At 53.2% G+C, this 15,723-nt stretch overlaps 1 protein-coding gene across 1 annotated transcript in view; it reads left to right on the forward strand.

Moving 5' to 3' along the window:
- Positions 1 to 15,723, forward strand: part of EPHB2 (EPH receptor B2) — a 214,810-nt gene that overhangs the window by 152,312 nt on the left and 46,775 nt on the right. Inside the window, exons 4-5 of the mRNA XM_088843436.1 lie at positions 6,403 to 6,558; positions 7,834 to 8,169. Coding sequence (XP_088699562.1) covers positions 6,403 to 6,558; positions 7,834 to 8,169 — 492 coding nt within the window. The remainder of the gene's footprint in view (positions 1 to 6,402; positions 6,559 to 7,833; positions 8,170 to 15,723) is intronic.

A 15,723-nucleotide genomic window follows, 5' to 3' on the forward strand; every position in this document is an offset into this window, starting at 1 on the left:
CATCCAGGAGGGTTTGTCTGGGACTGTGGCTGTTTCTGGGATGCAGAACTTCTGGTCTGAAAACCAGGGATGACTTGGTCTCCCTGGTGGACAGGCCCATGGGAGGACCCATGGGGAAAAGTAAGATGTGGAGAGAGACCTAAGCCTTGAGGCAGTTCTGGTGAAATTGACATGATAACGGTGGCACCTGACCCAGCATTCACTGTGTCTTTTCTCTCCCACTTTCTCATATTATTCTCACAACACCTTGTAAGGGGCATATCTGTTCCCTCAAGAAATGTATGTTGAGCGCCTACTATGTTCCCCCACTCTGCCAGTTGCTAGGCAACCAAGGAGAACCAGACCAACCAGGTTCTTTTCCTCCCTGAGCACTTCCAAATGCAGGCAAAGGACAGACGGCACACAAGTTGATAAGCTATTTGCTAATATGATTACAAATTGTGATGAGGGTCAGTGAAGGAAACAGAGATGAAGGGGAGAGTATCAGGAAGGGGCAGGAAGGCCCCAGAGCTGCCCTTCCAGGCCTAGGTGCATGCATTCATTCTAAGCACGTGCGGTGCCCCTGGTGAGTTTGAGCTCTGATTCCTTCTCATGAGATCACTCCAGCTACTGCAGATGATTGGCAGGGAGGCTGAGGTGGAGCAAGAGACACATTCAGAGGCCTCTTGCCGCATCTAAACCATGCAGTTCCCTTTCCAGGGCAGAGACTTAGTCTCAAAGAGGGCAGGAGACCTGTCTGAACCCACACCTGTCCAGGGTAGGGCTGCCCAAGTTTGTGACCTCAGCTGTCTCTGTTTTCTTCTCACTTCTGTACGCGAGACTCAGGTGTTGGCAGGAGGGTGCCTTCCCAGCTGAGATGCTAGGAGCAGTGTGGGCCCTGGGCCCCTGGGCACCATGGACTGGAGGCTGCCTCCGACCCCTTCTCTGTACGAGAAGAGGTGGATGGTAGGGGGCTAAGACCCCAGCACACCCCCGTGACACAGTACACCTGGGATCAGACTCTGCCTCTGCTGCTAAAGGGCCACGTGTTATCTGCCTCTCTGCAGACCTGTTGACTCAAATGTCAAGCACAGTAGCTGAGCGGATACTCCCAGGTCCTCACTCCCTCCATCCATCACTCGCTAGGTACCCAGCATCATATTGGGAGTTTGCAGTCGCACTTACAGCTGTGTAACTAATTCAAATAGGCCCCTCAACCCTCTTTGGGGGACTTGGGGAAGACATCCCAGAAGGGGGATACCTGTGCTGTCCTAAAGGGGTGTAAGAGTTTGCCTGATGACAAAGGGAGAGCATTCCAGGTAATGAGGGCAGGAGGGGCACAGGCATGAGGGCGGGCTGGGGGAGGGAGGTGCCACACATGATTGACAGTGGAGCATCAGGCTTGGGGCAGTGGGTGCTGAGAGGGGGCAGTGCCAGCCCTGGGGTCCCTGGCACCCTGAGGAGTTTAGGGAGTGATCGTGGGTTTTTCTTACATAGGAATTTTATTTTGATACAATTCACATCCCCATAAAATTCACCTCTTTAAATTGTACGATTTAAAATTGTAAAAAAAATTTTTTTAGTATTTTCACAGAATTGTGTAGCCCTTACCGCAGCTGACTTCAGAACACGTTCAGCACCTCAGAAAGAAGCCCCATAGCCATTAGCAGTCACTCCCCGTTCGCTGCTCTCACCAGCCCCTGGCAATCCCTCAGCTACTTTCTGTCTCTCTAGATGCGCCCCGTCTACCCACTTTCATATAAATGGAAGCTTGCACTGGGTGGCCTTTGTGTCCAGTTTCTTTCACCAAGCAGGATGCTTTCAAGGTTCATGCATGTTGTAGTGTGTATCAATACTTCGTTCCTTTTTCTGGCTGAATAATATTCCATTGTCTATGCCATTGTGGATTTTCAAAGGACGCAAAAAAAGTCGGCGCTTTGGAAAGCTGGCTCTGGAGGGTGGGCTGGAGGAGGCCAGATGGCCATGAGAGGCTAAGGAGTGGGCAGGAGGGGCTTTCCGGATGCCCGCGGGATGGGGGCAGCTGAGGGGAGCCAGAGCCAGGCCCTGCTGAGGAGGGGAGACCTAGTAATTGATTGGCCGCAGGGGGTGAGGGAGTGGGGGCAGCCCCCAGGTCTCCTGGTGAGCAGGTGGAGAGCAATGCCATTTCTCAAGACCGAAGGGTGGTTTTCATGAAGCCCAAAGATACAGAAAGTGTAGAATGTCACATGGGAGGGCTGAGGGGTGGCCAGGCAGGAAGCCTTCTGATGGAGGCAGACTGGGAGTCAGAGAGGGCGACTGGGACATGGTGATGCAGGGAGGCCAGCCGGGAAGGTGGTCCAGATGGAGGGGCTGGCACAGCGTGGAGTGGAGAGCGGGCAGCCACCCACTGGCCAGGCCCACAGAACGGCCAGCAGATGGGAGAGGCGTGCTAAAGCTGGGCAGGCTCTCGCCTGGGAGGGAGCCAGGAGGATCCCAGTCTTGGGCCCAAAACCTTTGGGCTCTTATCAGGTGGCCCTCACGGGATCCCTGTGTCCCCATTCTACTGCAGAGCAGATCGAGGCTCAGAGAGGTCAACCACTCAGCTAGAGCCAGGGCTGCAGCCCGCGTGTCTAGATGGGTCGGTGCCAAGATGGCGAGGCTGTCCCTTCATCCATCCAGTGGGGGAGGGTTGGTGCCTAAGAGGGAGGTGGGCAGGAGCTCTGGGACCAGTGCAACAAAGTACAGACAGCCCTGGATGGGCTCCCAGAGCAGAAGCCGCCAGTCCCTGCCCAGCACGCGTGGACCATTGGAGCAGTGCAAGTCTCTTACAGGCAGGACAGTGTGGCGGTTAGGGATGTGACCTCCGCAGTCAGACCACCCGAGATCAGATCCCAGCACTGCCCCCATAAGCCTACATCCTTGGAAAACTACCTCACCTCTCTGCTTTCTTTCCATCGTCAGAAAATACTACCTCTGACATAGGGCTGGGTGAGGTTTGGATGAGTTCCTATGGGTTAAGTCCTTTGATCAGGGCCAGCACTTAATAAGTACTCAATAAATGCTGTGCGTTTCATATTTACGGTCCGGAGCCCTGGTTTCCCCCTCTGTATGAGGGATGAGGCACTTCCTGCCACCCTCCTTGTCGATGTCGCTGTGGCCTGGATGGTTGCTTCAGGGTACTGCCTTTCCCTTGTCCGGCAGCTCCTTAAGGACTGGGCTGAACCTGGTTCTTCTCCGAGATCCTGGCAGGGCCTGGTCAGGGTGGCAGCAGCCAGGGCTGCAGGATTAGGGGGGTTGCCACTTTCTGGAAGCTCCCCCGCAAAAGGCAGGCAAAGTAGGACACCAGGCAGAGGGAGGGTGCTGTGTTTTAGCCCCCCGGGGGAACCTCCCTTTGCTTCATCACTGAGACTTCCCTGAGATTGGAAATGCAATGCCTTTCTGACCCTGGGCCAGGCACTGTTCATCATATGCAGTCCTTGATGGCTACTTTCCAAGGTAGACACTCTCTTACCAAAGAGAAAGCTGTAGTTCAGAGAGGTTGAACCACCTCTCTGAGGTCACTCAGCAGGTTGGTACTTGAACCAGATACAGCTTACTAATGCCAGGAATTGGTTAGGCGGTTTTGCCTGAACTGACCCATGTAATCTTCACAACAACTCCAGGAGGTAGATGCTATTGCCCCCATTTTACAGATGAGGAAACAAGCAACTGGCTCCAGGCCAGATGGCAGGCACAGGTGGAGCTGGGGTTTGCTCGGCAGCCTGCACAGTAAGCACCGTTTCTCCCTGCCTTTCAGCCTATATGATCCCCAAAGCCCAGGCCCTTTCCGCTTCAGCAGGCAGCTTCAGGGAGTATTTATGGAGCAGCTGCTCAGTGCCAGGCTCTGTGCTAGGCACAGGAGAAGGAGCCGTGGATCAGACATGGCTGCAGTCCTGGGGGAGCCAAGAACAAGGCCGAGAGATTCCCCTTGATGAGTCATTAGGACAGAGGCGTAAAGCACCCTGAACTCAAGTCATGTAAGTGGTGATCCCCAACGTTTTTGGCACCAGGGACCAGTTTTGTGGAGGACACATTTTCCTCAGACTGGAGAAGGGGTGATGGTTCTGGGTGATTCAATGACATTACATTTATCATGCAGTTTATTTCTATCATAGGTACGTTTTGATATATAATGAAATAATTATGTGTGTGTGTCCAACTCCTTTTGACCCCATGGACTGTAGCCAGCCAGGCTCCCCTGTCCATGGGATTTCCCAGGCAAGAATATTGGAGTGGATTGCCATGCCCTCCTCCAGGGGATCTTCCCGACTCAGGGATTGAACCCTCATCTCCTGTGTTACAGGCAGATTCTTTACTGCTGAGCCACCAGGGAAGCCCCTGAAATAATTATACAACTCACCATAATGCAGAATCAACGGGAGCCCTGAGCTTGTTTTCCTGCAACTAGATGGTTCCATCTGGGGTGACGGGAGACAGTGACACCCAAAGTATGTTGCTTATGTCCAGTCCACTCCGTTGTCTTGTTTGGTTGCTATCACTGCAGAAAATCCTGCTTCACGTAGATAGGTTGTTGGAAATGAAAGCAGGCTTTTCAGTGCCTTTTTGGCCATCTCAGGATATTCCACCTTGACTTTAATCCGGAACGTGTGGAGAGTGGAAGTTGTCTCAAACATACTTTTAAGGCCACGGTCATTTGCAATCTCACGTGGTAATGCAAGCAATGGGGAGCGGCTTACATACAGATAAAGCTTTTGCTCCCTCACCCGCTGCTCGCCTCCTGCTGTGCAGCCCGCTTCCTAACAGGCCTCAGACTGGTCCCAGCCCATGGCATGGAGGTTAGGGACCCCTGATGTAAGACTAAGGAGAGCAGCGTCTCTGAGGGGTTTGGGAGGAAGGCAAGTTGCTAAGACTTAAAGTGGACTGGAAAAATGATTCGGGGAAATCTGTGTGAGCCATTTATAATACATGAGTAAACTGATGCTCAGAGAGGTAGAGTTACTTGCGAAAGGTCACACAGCACATGGGCAGGGACTGCAATACAGGTGAGAGCCCCTGGCCTGTGGACAGTTCAGCCACATTTTATCCCCAGGAAGAACTTGCCCATTGCAAAGCTCCTCCTGGTCCACCTCTCCCTTACCCCTTGCTTGGCCCCCGACCTGAGGCACCATAGGAGAGCTGAGATTATGAACCCCAGAATGCAGAAGAAACAGAGGCCAAGGAATGGGCAGGACCTACACCCCAGACCTCCTGATTTCCAGCCCAGGGCCAGGAGGAGGAGGCGGGGCTGGGTTTGCACATAGGAACACACAGGAGTGGACACCTCTTGAAGAATCTAAGCTCTGAGCATTAGGCCCTGAATCCAAATCCTAAACATCCCCCCATACCAAAGCCCAGGGGAAACCCGGCTTGTTGAATGCCCACCAAGTGCAAACACTGCCCTCCTCAGGCTGTCCCTGGTACTGCAAGCCCTCTTTACTAAATTGATCAAACACCTGCTGTAACAGCTAGTATTCATTGGACATCTATACTGTGCAAGGCCTCAGGCCATGTGCCTCGCATATTTATGCCAAATGCTCACAATGGCCTTCAAAAATGGGCCTTGGCGTAATTTTGCTTCCTCAGTGGCTCAGCGGTAAATAATCCACGTACACTGCAGGAGACTCAAGAGTCGCGGGCTCAATCCCTGGGCTGGAAAGATCCCCTGGAGAAGGAAATGCAAACCACTCCAGTATTCTTGCCAGGAAAATCTCATGGGCCCGATGGGCTACAGCTCACTGGGTCACAAAGAGTTGGGTATGACTAAGCGTGCACACTTGCACACGCACACATCATAATTTTACTAAAAAAGAAAACAAGTCTCAGAATGGTTAAACTATTTGTCTGGGCCGCACAGCTAGAAAGGGGGCCAAACCGGAACTCAGACTTAGCCTGAGTTTGTTTCCCAAGCCAGCCTTCTTCCCTGCTCTCCCACATCGCCTCTCTACACGCCCTGTGCTGGGCTAGGACTTTTCTCCTGCAATGTTATCCTCACAGCCATCTGGAACCCAGGAATCTAGGTACAGGAATCAGAGCCCAGCCAGCCACTAGTCAACAAGCCTGGACCATGGGCACTGCCCTAGGCTTTGTCACGGTCTTCAGACTAAGTCAGGATTGGTCCTAGAAGCTGCGGTGCAGCCCGCCTGCAGTAGGAAGGGATGGTTGCTAGGGGCCCCAGCGGAACTAATAGACAGCTTCAGAGACAAACTTCAGCTTCAGAGGAACCTTCTGGGCACAGCTAGGACTGCCATGTTGGGGCCTGGAGACCCTCAAGAGCTTTCATAGGTTGGGTTCCCCATCAGTGAACCCCACTGTGCGGCCCCTCTGGGACACTGCATGGTCTTTCCGTGGCTTGTGGCCTGAGTTCTCATATGGTTTCCCCAGTGACTCTCCTTGTCTTCTCTCCAGGTTGCCCATCTGGAACCTTCAAGGCCAACCAAGGGGACGAGGCCTGTACCCACTGCCCCATCAACAGCCGGACCACTTCAGAAGGGGCCACCAACTGCGTCTGCCGCAACGGCTACTACAGAGCAGACCTGGACCCCGTGGACATGCCCTGCACAAGTATGTCCAGGGCCCCCGGAGGGTGACGCCCGACCGAGTCCCGAGTCCACCTGCAGGAACTCTCAGAGGGTGGGGTGGCTGTCCAGCTCCAGTAACCTTTCCTAAATGAGGGCAGCCAGGTACCTGGTGGGAGGGGAAATGGAAAACTGGCTAGAAAGGACCATCCTGGGGTGGTCGTGCTGCCAACAGGCAGACACCGCAGAGCTGGCATCTGGCTCGTTACCCCCTTCTGCTAAGTCACACGCAGGATGAAGTCAAGGTCTTGATTCACAAAGGGACAGATTATGGAAAGCTTGGCAGAAGAAGAACCAACACAGGTGGTGTCTGTGGTAGAAAAGGCTTCCTAGTGTTCTTTTCTGGCAGCGGTTGCCTGAATCACAGGCCAAGGTTCTCCAAGAACAGGGTGACTGCGAGGGCCATGTCACAACACTCTATCAGACAGGAAAGGCAGTCAGCTGCCAGCAGCAGAGAACCAACCCCTGTAACTTAAACCCTAAGAATTTATTCTTGGAAACCCAAAGATAGGCAACCCTTCGGTAATGTGGTAAATCCATGAAGTTCCCCAAGACCCAGCACTTTCTTCTGCTCTTCCAGCCATAGCATGTGGTTTCCACCCTTGGGGTCACATCATGATCCAACATTGCTGCTGAAGCTCCAGCCATCACACACATTCTCAGTTATGGAAAGAGGGAAAGGGATAAAGGGACCTACTATAGCTATCTCCTTTTAAGAAAAAGTCCTAACTGTCAACTTCTGTATATCGGTGGCCAGCACTTAACCCCAGGAGGCTCAAAAATAGAGTCTTGAGTTGGACATATTGCCACCCTGAATAAAAGCGGGTCCTGTTATAAGGAAAAATGGGGAAATAGATATTTGTTGTTTGGTCACTCAGTCTTGTCCGACTCTTTTGCGACCCCATGGACTGTAACCTGCCAGGCTCCTCTGTTCATGGGATTTTCCAGGCAAGAATATTGGAGTGGGCTGCCATTTCCTTCTCCAGGAAATAGATATTGGGTGGATATAATTCCAACACAAAAAGACTGTCCCTAGTAAGGAACACCAAGGAGGGTGGAGTCCAGGGAGAAAGGTTTGAGCGGATGGGTGCAGTAGGATGGAGAGTTATATTCTAGAAGCGCGTCTCTTGGGTGGAGAGGAGAAAGGATTTAGAGGAAAGCTTTGAGGAGGCCTAGACTGGAGCCAGGGCAGAGGGCACAGAGCGGTCTCTTGGGGAATGCACCCCCACCCCCACTGACAGACACCTCTCCCCCTCCTCAGCGATCCCCTCCGCGCCCCAGGCTGTGATCTCCAGTGTCAACGAGACCTCACTCATGCTCGAGTGGACCCCGCCCCGGGACTCGGGAGGCCGCGAGGACCTTGTCTACAACATCATCTGCAAGAGCTGCGGCTCGGGCCGGGGCGCCTGCACCCGCTGCGGGGACAACGTTCAGTACGCCCCCCGCCAGCTGGGCCTCACCGAGCCTCGCATTTACATCAGCGACCTGCTGGCCCACACCCAGTACACCTTCGAGATCCAGGCTGTGAACGGCGTCACTGACCAGAGCCCCTTCTCACCGCAGTTTGCCTCCGTGAACATCACCACCAACCAGGCAGGTAAGCGGCTTCAGAGGCAGGCTCCCCGGGGCGGCGCTGTGCCATGCTGTGCCAAACAGGTATCCTGCCAGCCCTCGTTAAAGACTCCCTCACATCTGCGGAGAGCTTTCCTCTTTTCCAAGGCTGTTCATGTATTCCGGCCACCTGGGAGAGTCAGTGCTGCCTCTTGGCTGCAGTGGCATTTATCATAATCGCTGGCATTTGTGGAGCGTGTATTCTTGAAGGCGAAAGTAAAGCTGCTATAACAAAAGGGCCCGGTGTTCAGTGGCTTTAAGAACAACAGAAGAGCCTTTCTCCCTTGTGTAAGAGTCCAGGGGTGAGCAGGCCAGGTCAGCAGGGCAGCTCTGATCCACGTGGAGATTCAGGGACCTGGCTTCCTTCTTTCTCTCTTGTCTCACGAGCCTCCACGCTCCTCGTCGGCCCGTTCAAAGCTGAGTCGCGGGCTTGTCTGCTCTCTAACCTGTACGAAGGGGAGAGACGGAAGAGCAGGGCAGCAGCATGTTTTGAGCGAAGTGGGCAGAAGTGGCGCCTACCACTCTCGTGCACATTGCGCTGAAAGGAACATGGTCTCATGGCCTCCCCAGGCTGCAAAGGAGGTCGGGAAACATCATCTCTCCCAGCCTAACTTAAGCCTCCATCACAACAGCAGGTGAGGAGACAAACTTCAGTGGCCATATAGCAGTTTCCACAGGTGCTTTTTCTGAACCTTCAGCCCCCTCCAGTCTAATTCCAGCAAAACTCTTCTCCCCAGGCTTACCTTTAATAATCCCTCTGTGACCCCCATGTGCCCACACTCATCTTCTGCCCTGGTTTCCTTTACAACAAAAAAGCGGTTTCCAAATTATGCATTCCGTCACCTCCCCTCAACTCCCCTCACCCCCCTTCACTCCACGGCACTCAAGCTTCCAACCCCACCTCTCCACAAAGGCCGTTGTCCTCAGGGTCACCTGGGACCTCCAGATGGCCAGATCCAGGAGACACTTCCCAGTCTCATCCCCATCCAAGGGACACGTGAGATTTTTCAGGGTCTCATGGTTCCTGCAGTTCCTTCAGAAGACAGTGGTTGGCCCTCTGAGTGTGCGCCTTAGTAATTTACTCAGCAGCCTTTGCAAGGCCCTGCTGTGAGTGTGGTCTGGGGCCCATCTAAGTGGGGCAAAGGGAGACCAGGCTCCAGAGTGAGTGGGCTGGGCATCCAGAGATGGAGGTCCAGGAAGCCTTCGAGGAGGGGGCAGAACTTGACCTGCGGTTTGAAAGATTCACAGAATTTTGAAGGGCATGATAGAAATAGATGGGATTTTGAGGAGGAAGGGCATGCACAAGCACATGGAAGGAGAGGTGGCAGCCAGCTCTACTTGGTTGAGGGGTATTTTTATACATGACCTCACTGCCACCCACCCCTCGACCTCCAGGAGTAGGAGGCATCTGTGTCCCCATTTCACAGATGGTGCTCAGAAAAGTTGAGTCACAAAGCTAGGCAGGGTGTGAGGCAGAAATTGGCTAACAGGTCTAACAGACTCCAGCGCTCAGCACCGTCTAGGGCGCCTAAAAGGAACCGTGGACTGGGGGTCTGATGAGTGTCCATGTCTGAGTGTGCATGCTCCTGCTACGTCTGAGCTTGAGTTTGTATGCCTGAGGGTGGCTCAGCCCATACGTGTGTTTGTGTCGGAGAAGGAGCGTGGTCTTGTTTGTGAGCGTGCGTGGTGTTGCTGGGCCGAGAGGGCACGTTTATGAGCGTGCGCTACAGCCCTGGTAGGCTTATGGGTGCATTTAAGCCCGCCTCGGATGGGGTTCCGGATGGAACTGACTCAAGGCGGGCAATCTGAGAAACCCCTCCAACGCCAGCAGCTGTCAGCAAAGCCACGTGGCAGATTATGAAGCCTTGCTTCTGAGTCTCTCCAGCTTGACAAAGCCCTTGAGGTAGGGACGCCCAGGCTCCCAGTGCGGGGTGGAGACGAGGGAACTCTTTTCAACTGGGAGAAGCTAGAAATTCCCCAGAGTCCCTGGAGTTCTTTCCCTAGGTGTGTAGGCCTCCCCTGCAACCATTCGGGATCCCCAAGAGTCAAACTGCCTACTTAACAAAGCTCAGCTTGCTAGCAGCAAGTGCTGCTGGAGTGGACCCCTCCTGTCTGGCGTGGGACATTCCCAGAGAATAGAGGTGAGGCAGAGTGGAAATGAGGGCCCCAGAGAGGAGGGTGCTGGGGGAGCCCCCAGTATTGAAACGCAGGAGCAGTAACAAGCCCTGGATTAGTCACAGGGGGACCTGAGTTGGAATCCCAGTTTTGTCATTCCTTTGCTTTGTGACTTTAGTATATTGGTCAGTTATTGCTGCGATAATGCTGTATAACGAAACCACCTCCAAAACCCAGAATTTTACGGTAATAACATTTATTTCCTTACTCACTAGTCTATGCATCAGCTAGGGTTTATCTAATCTGCACCAAGTCCTCTGAACTGGGCAGAGCTCCAGAGTTTTACGGTAATAACATTTATTCCCTTACTCACTAGTCTGTGCATCAGCTAGGGTTTATCTAATCTGCACCAAGTCCTCTGAACTGGGCAAAGCTTCAGAGTGCGGCTGAACTGGGTCACTTCCATGTGTCTCCCCAGTCTCCTTGGACTAGCAGCTCCCTGGGCTTGTTTCTCTTGTGGCGATGGCGGGAATGTAAGTGGCCAAGTGGCGTCAGGCCAGTAAACCCATGCCACCGCCTGTGGCACAGTGGTCCACAGTGAATGCAGCCCGCAGGGCTCCTTGGAAAGGGTGTGGGTGTGAGATACTGCTACAAGAGAGGTAGAGCTGAGATCGGCACTCGAGAAAATCACTTCCTCCTTTTGGACCTCCATTTCTCCACCAAATTGTGCATCAGAAGTCCACGAGAGGGACTTCTCTGGTGGTCCAAGGGTTAAGAATCTGCCTGCCAAATCAGGGGACACGGGTTCCATCCCTGGTCCGGGAACTAAGATCCCACGTGCCATGGAGCAACTAGGCCTGTGGGCCACAGCCACAGAACCTGAGTGCCCCAGGGCCCGTGCTCCACAATAAGAAAAGCCACTTACAGCGAGAGCCCCGACACCGCAATGAAGAGTGGCCCCCACTGGTCACAACTGGAGAAAGCCTGCACACAGCAGTGAAGACCCAGCTCGGCCAATAAATAAATAATTTTTTTTAATCTATGAAAGATTTTTCAGAACACTGATCCCCTGACCCCACCCCAGACCTGCTGGATCAGAACCCCAGGAATAAGCCCTGGGGATCAGCACTTTTCACAAGTGGCTCAAGTGTTTCTTACCATTAGAAATATTTGGGAGAGTCAAGTTTAAGTGAATCCAAACCCCTGCTGATAAAGGTCTGTCTAGTCAAAGCTATGGTTTTTCCAGTAGTCATTTGTGGATGTGAGAGCTGGACCATCAAGAAGGCTGAGTGCCAAAAAATTGATGCTTTCTAACTGTAGTGTTGGAGAAGACTCTTGAGAGTCCCTTGGACTGCAAGGAGATCCAACCAGTCCATCCTAGTGGAAATCAGTCCTGAATATTCATTGGAGGGACTGATGCTGAAGCTGAAGCTCCAATACTTTGGCCACCTGATACAAAGAGCAGACTCATTGGAAAAGACCCTGATGCTGGGGAAGATTGAGGGCAGAAGGAGAGGAGGGTAACAGAGGATGAGATGGTTGGATGGCATCACCGAGCCAATGGACATGAGTCTGAGCAAACTCCGGGAGACAGTGAAGGACGGGGAAGCCTGGCTGGCTGCAGCCCATGGGGTCGCAAAGACTTGCACGTGACAGCAACTGAGCAACAACAAGGCCCTGTAAGCCCTTGAAGCTCTGGGTCTTCCTGGGCCTTAACCACTCTTTCCCCATCCTCTTTGTTCCAAGCCCCGTGATAAGCCTCACTCTCTCTCAGGCATCCAGAGCCCAACTGGGGTCTGTGCAACCACACACACCCTCCCCACATCCTCCCCTTCTGCCAGAGGAGGAAGCAGAGGCCCGCAGAAGTGGAGCCATTTATGCAAACTCCCACTACCAAGTGGCCTCAACTAGGGTTTGAACCCAGAACCGTGTGACTCCAAGTCTACACTGGAGAAGACATGGCTCCTGCCATTGAAGATTTCTGCCGGGGTTGGGAAGATGAGACCTGGACGTAGCTTATGTACAATATGGCATGAATGAGGACGCAAGGAGGGATCTGGTGAGGGAGAAGTCATTTCCTCCTAGGGGATGGGAAAAAGGCTTGCCATGAAAGGCTTCCTGAAAGAGGAGGCATTTGAGCTTATCTTTTAAGAATGAGGGGTCTTCCCTGGTGGCTCAGACGGGTAAAGAAGCTGCCTGCAATACAGGAGACCCAGGTTCAATCCCTGGGTTGGGAAGATCACCTGGAGTAGGAACCCACTCCAGTATTCTTGCCTGGAGAATCCCATGGACAGAGGAGTCTGGTGGGCTACAGTCCATGGGGTCACAAAGAGTCGGACATGACTGAGCTGCTAACACTTTTACTTTCTTTGAAGAATGGAGAGGCTTCTAACAGACAGAGATGGACTCGGGCAGGGAAGAAGGTATCCCAGGAGAAAAAAGTACAGGAGGCAAACTGGAGGGGAATTCTCCTTTGTCTTCCTCTGAGGGACTGAGTTCCTCTGCCACAGGATCTTTGCACATGCTGTTCCCACTGCTTGGAATGCTTTGCCCCTTTCCCCCTTCCCTTTGACCTTAGCTCATCTTCATTGACCATCCTGACTCGGTCACATGCCCCCAGCACCATGGCCCTCAGCTTCCTGTGGCTGAGACTTTAGCTTCGTGTCTGTGATCATTTCACTCCTGTCTGTCTCCCCACCACCAGTACTCAGCAGTACACTATGGGTCTCCTGTGGCTTTCCTGGTGCCTAGATGGGGGCACACCACAGTGTGTGCTTGGTGAGCAGCTGCCAAGGGGTCTAGAAAAGCGTGGAGTGAGGAGAGGCGTGGAGAATTCCGATGATGCTGGAAAATAAGGCCGGAGACTGGATTTCCAGACAAATGCATTCAGTGCTCGGTTTTAATCAGACCCTAAAATTCAATATATAAATAGCTAGTTCATGGCCTTAAAAGGAAAAAGTATTTCTTTGGGGCAAGTGATTGGGCCTGGCTTGCACTCCCTTTGCATTCACGGGGGCCAGAGCTGTCTTCTGACTTCATAAAGCCATCACACTGATGTCGAACCACACTCGGCCATTCCAGAATGCCTTTCTGCCTGTTTTCAAAGTCCTCTTGGTGGGGACTGGGGGGCCCAGAGGTAGGAGACTGGGCGTGGCTGCATGTCCCCACTTGAAGGTTTAGGAAACGGCATTGGGGGAGGCATGTGCTGGGCTCACTCAGCTGGGACAGAGGAGGAGTTCAGTCTGGGGTTCAGACTGGCTGTGCAGAGTCCATGGTTCTCAGCACAAAAATACAAGACAACACAGGGACAGGGTGGGGAGGAGGGGGAGCCTTGGCGAGGGCGTCAGAGGATCAGGGAAGAGCCTCTCCCAGGAGGTGGCATGGGAGCCGAGACCCGGCTGACGGGGCGGAGACAGCCATGCAGGCCTAGGTGCCGCCTCTCAGCCACACGGGGCTGGCCCGCTAGCTCACACCAGTACTCTGCGCGGCCCTCCAGGGCTGCAGCGAACTCACTGCCACCCCCAGCAAGCCCTGACAGCCTGCCTGTCTGCCTGGTCCCGGGGCTGAAGAGAAGGGTCTGGGCTTTGGAATCAGGCAAACAAGCCTGGTTTTGAATCGAGCCTAGCTGCTCACCGGCACATGGGCCCAGGCAAGTCACTTAGCCGGCATCTGATCACATCTTCCTCCTGGGCATCACCACCCTCTCCTGTGGGGTGCTGTGAGCTCAGGCTCTCAAGGTGCCTCAGAGGCTGCCTGGGAGGGTCAGCACTCAGAAAGCAGGGATTGGGACTCCCCTGGTGGCCCGGTGGTTGGGACGCCACACTTTCAATGCAGGAGACGCGGGTTCGATCCCTGGTTGAGGAACTGAGATCCCATGGCCAAAACACACACATACACACAAATCATCCTATAGTCACTCTAATCATAATAATGGCTCACATCTGGCAAGTGTTTATTACTTGCCAGATACTAAGCCCTGGATGATGAATCTTCCCAACCTCAGTGGATCCTGTTATTCTTTTATCTTACAGGTAAGGAAAGGTAAGAGTTAAATGACTTGACCACTCAAGTCACTGGCAGAACCTGAATAATGACATCGCTGCATACTCAAGGCTCAGTGTTCAAACTGGAGCCAAACATTCTGCAGAGGTGGGGCAAGCCGTGTGCCTGGACCTGCCACACCACAGCTTGGCTGAGCCAGTGCAGCCTTTGGGGCCACCCATACTGAAAGACCCATTAGGAAGATTCCCCCCATCGTCATGTCCTAGGGAGTCATGGGGGGAAAAGAGGCATCAGTGCTGGGCTTGACAAATTCCATCCTCACCTAGCACGCCCCCTTTCCAAGCTTTGGGATCAGGCTGTCTCGGGACCCTTACTTCCTTGAGCCTCAGAGTCTTCCCCTTGCAAATGGGCATGTTTTCACCATCCCAGCTTTCCAAGACGGTTGCCAGGTTAGTGATAATGTGGTCGAAGCCCTGGGCACAGAACGTGGTAGCTCGGCTTCAAATGAAATCAGAAGGTGTGTTAGGCTCCCGTTGCTGCTGCAACAAGATGCCACAAACTTAGCAACAGAGAAAGAGACGTAGTTCTTATCTTACTGTTCCATGGGTCAGAAGTCTAGCCTGAATCTCATCAGGCTAAACTCAAGCGTTCACAGGGCTGTGTAGATTGCTGGTGGCCTCACTCGTTCAGGTGTTAGCAGAATTCAGCTCCCTGTGTTTGTAGCAGAGACATCTCTGTTTCCTTGCTGACTGTCATCTAGGAGATTCCCTAGCTCCCAGGGGACTCACTCTGGTCCTTGCAGAGTCCTACCCACCCCTGCAGCATCTCCGAAGCAGCAACAGGGCTTCAAGTCTTCCTCAAACTCTCACTCTCTGGCCTCTCATCTGGGAAAGATTCCCTCCTCTTTTAAGGACTCAAGTGATTAGATAGGTCTACCTGGATGATCCGGGATAATCTCCCATCTCAAGGGCCATAACCTTAATCACATCTGCAAAGTGTCTTTTTCCGTGTAAAGTAACGGATTCACTGATTCCGGGATTAGGTCACGGACACATTCGGGAGCTGTGATCCTGCCTATCACGCCCAGGAGGTAACGGAGATCAAATTAAAAAGCAAATCAGCATCCATCCAGTGCAAACACCTCCTTTTATAGGGAGGAAAACTGAGGCCCTGGGAGCTTCCTAAGTGCCTGCCCAAGACCATAGATCAGGAGGTTCTTGGCAGAGCTGGTCGCCCACCCCCTGGCCGGGTGTCACAGCCTCTGTCCGTGACGTCACTCCACGCAGCTTTCTCATGGAAAAACTTTCAACTTTCCGAAGCCCTTTCTACCAGCCGTGTTTGCCTCTGATCCTTTCGCCCTCCTACAGAGCGGGCACAGAGTGGCTGGTCTCCAGAACTGGCATGAGCAAGTGCTCACCTACTT

Source organism: Moschus berezovskii, chromosome 2 (genome assembly GCF_049115385.1).
Source record: "Moschus berezovskii isolate FMDL1 chromosome 2, NW_MosBer_1.0, whole genome shotgun sequence".
In the NCBI taxonomy this organism is placed as follows: domain Eukaryota; kingdom Metazoa; phylum Chordata; class Mammalia; order Artiodactyla; family Moschidae; genus Moschus; species Moschus berezovskii.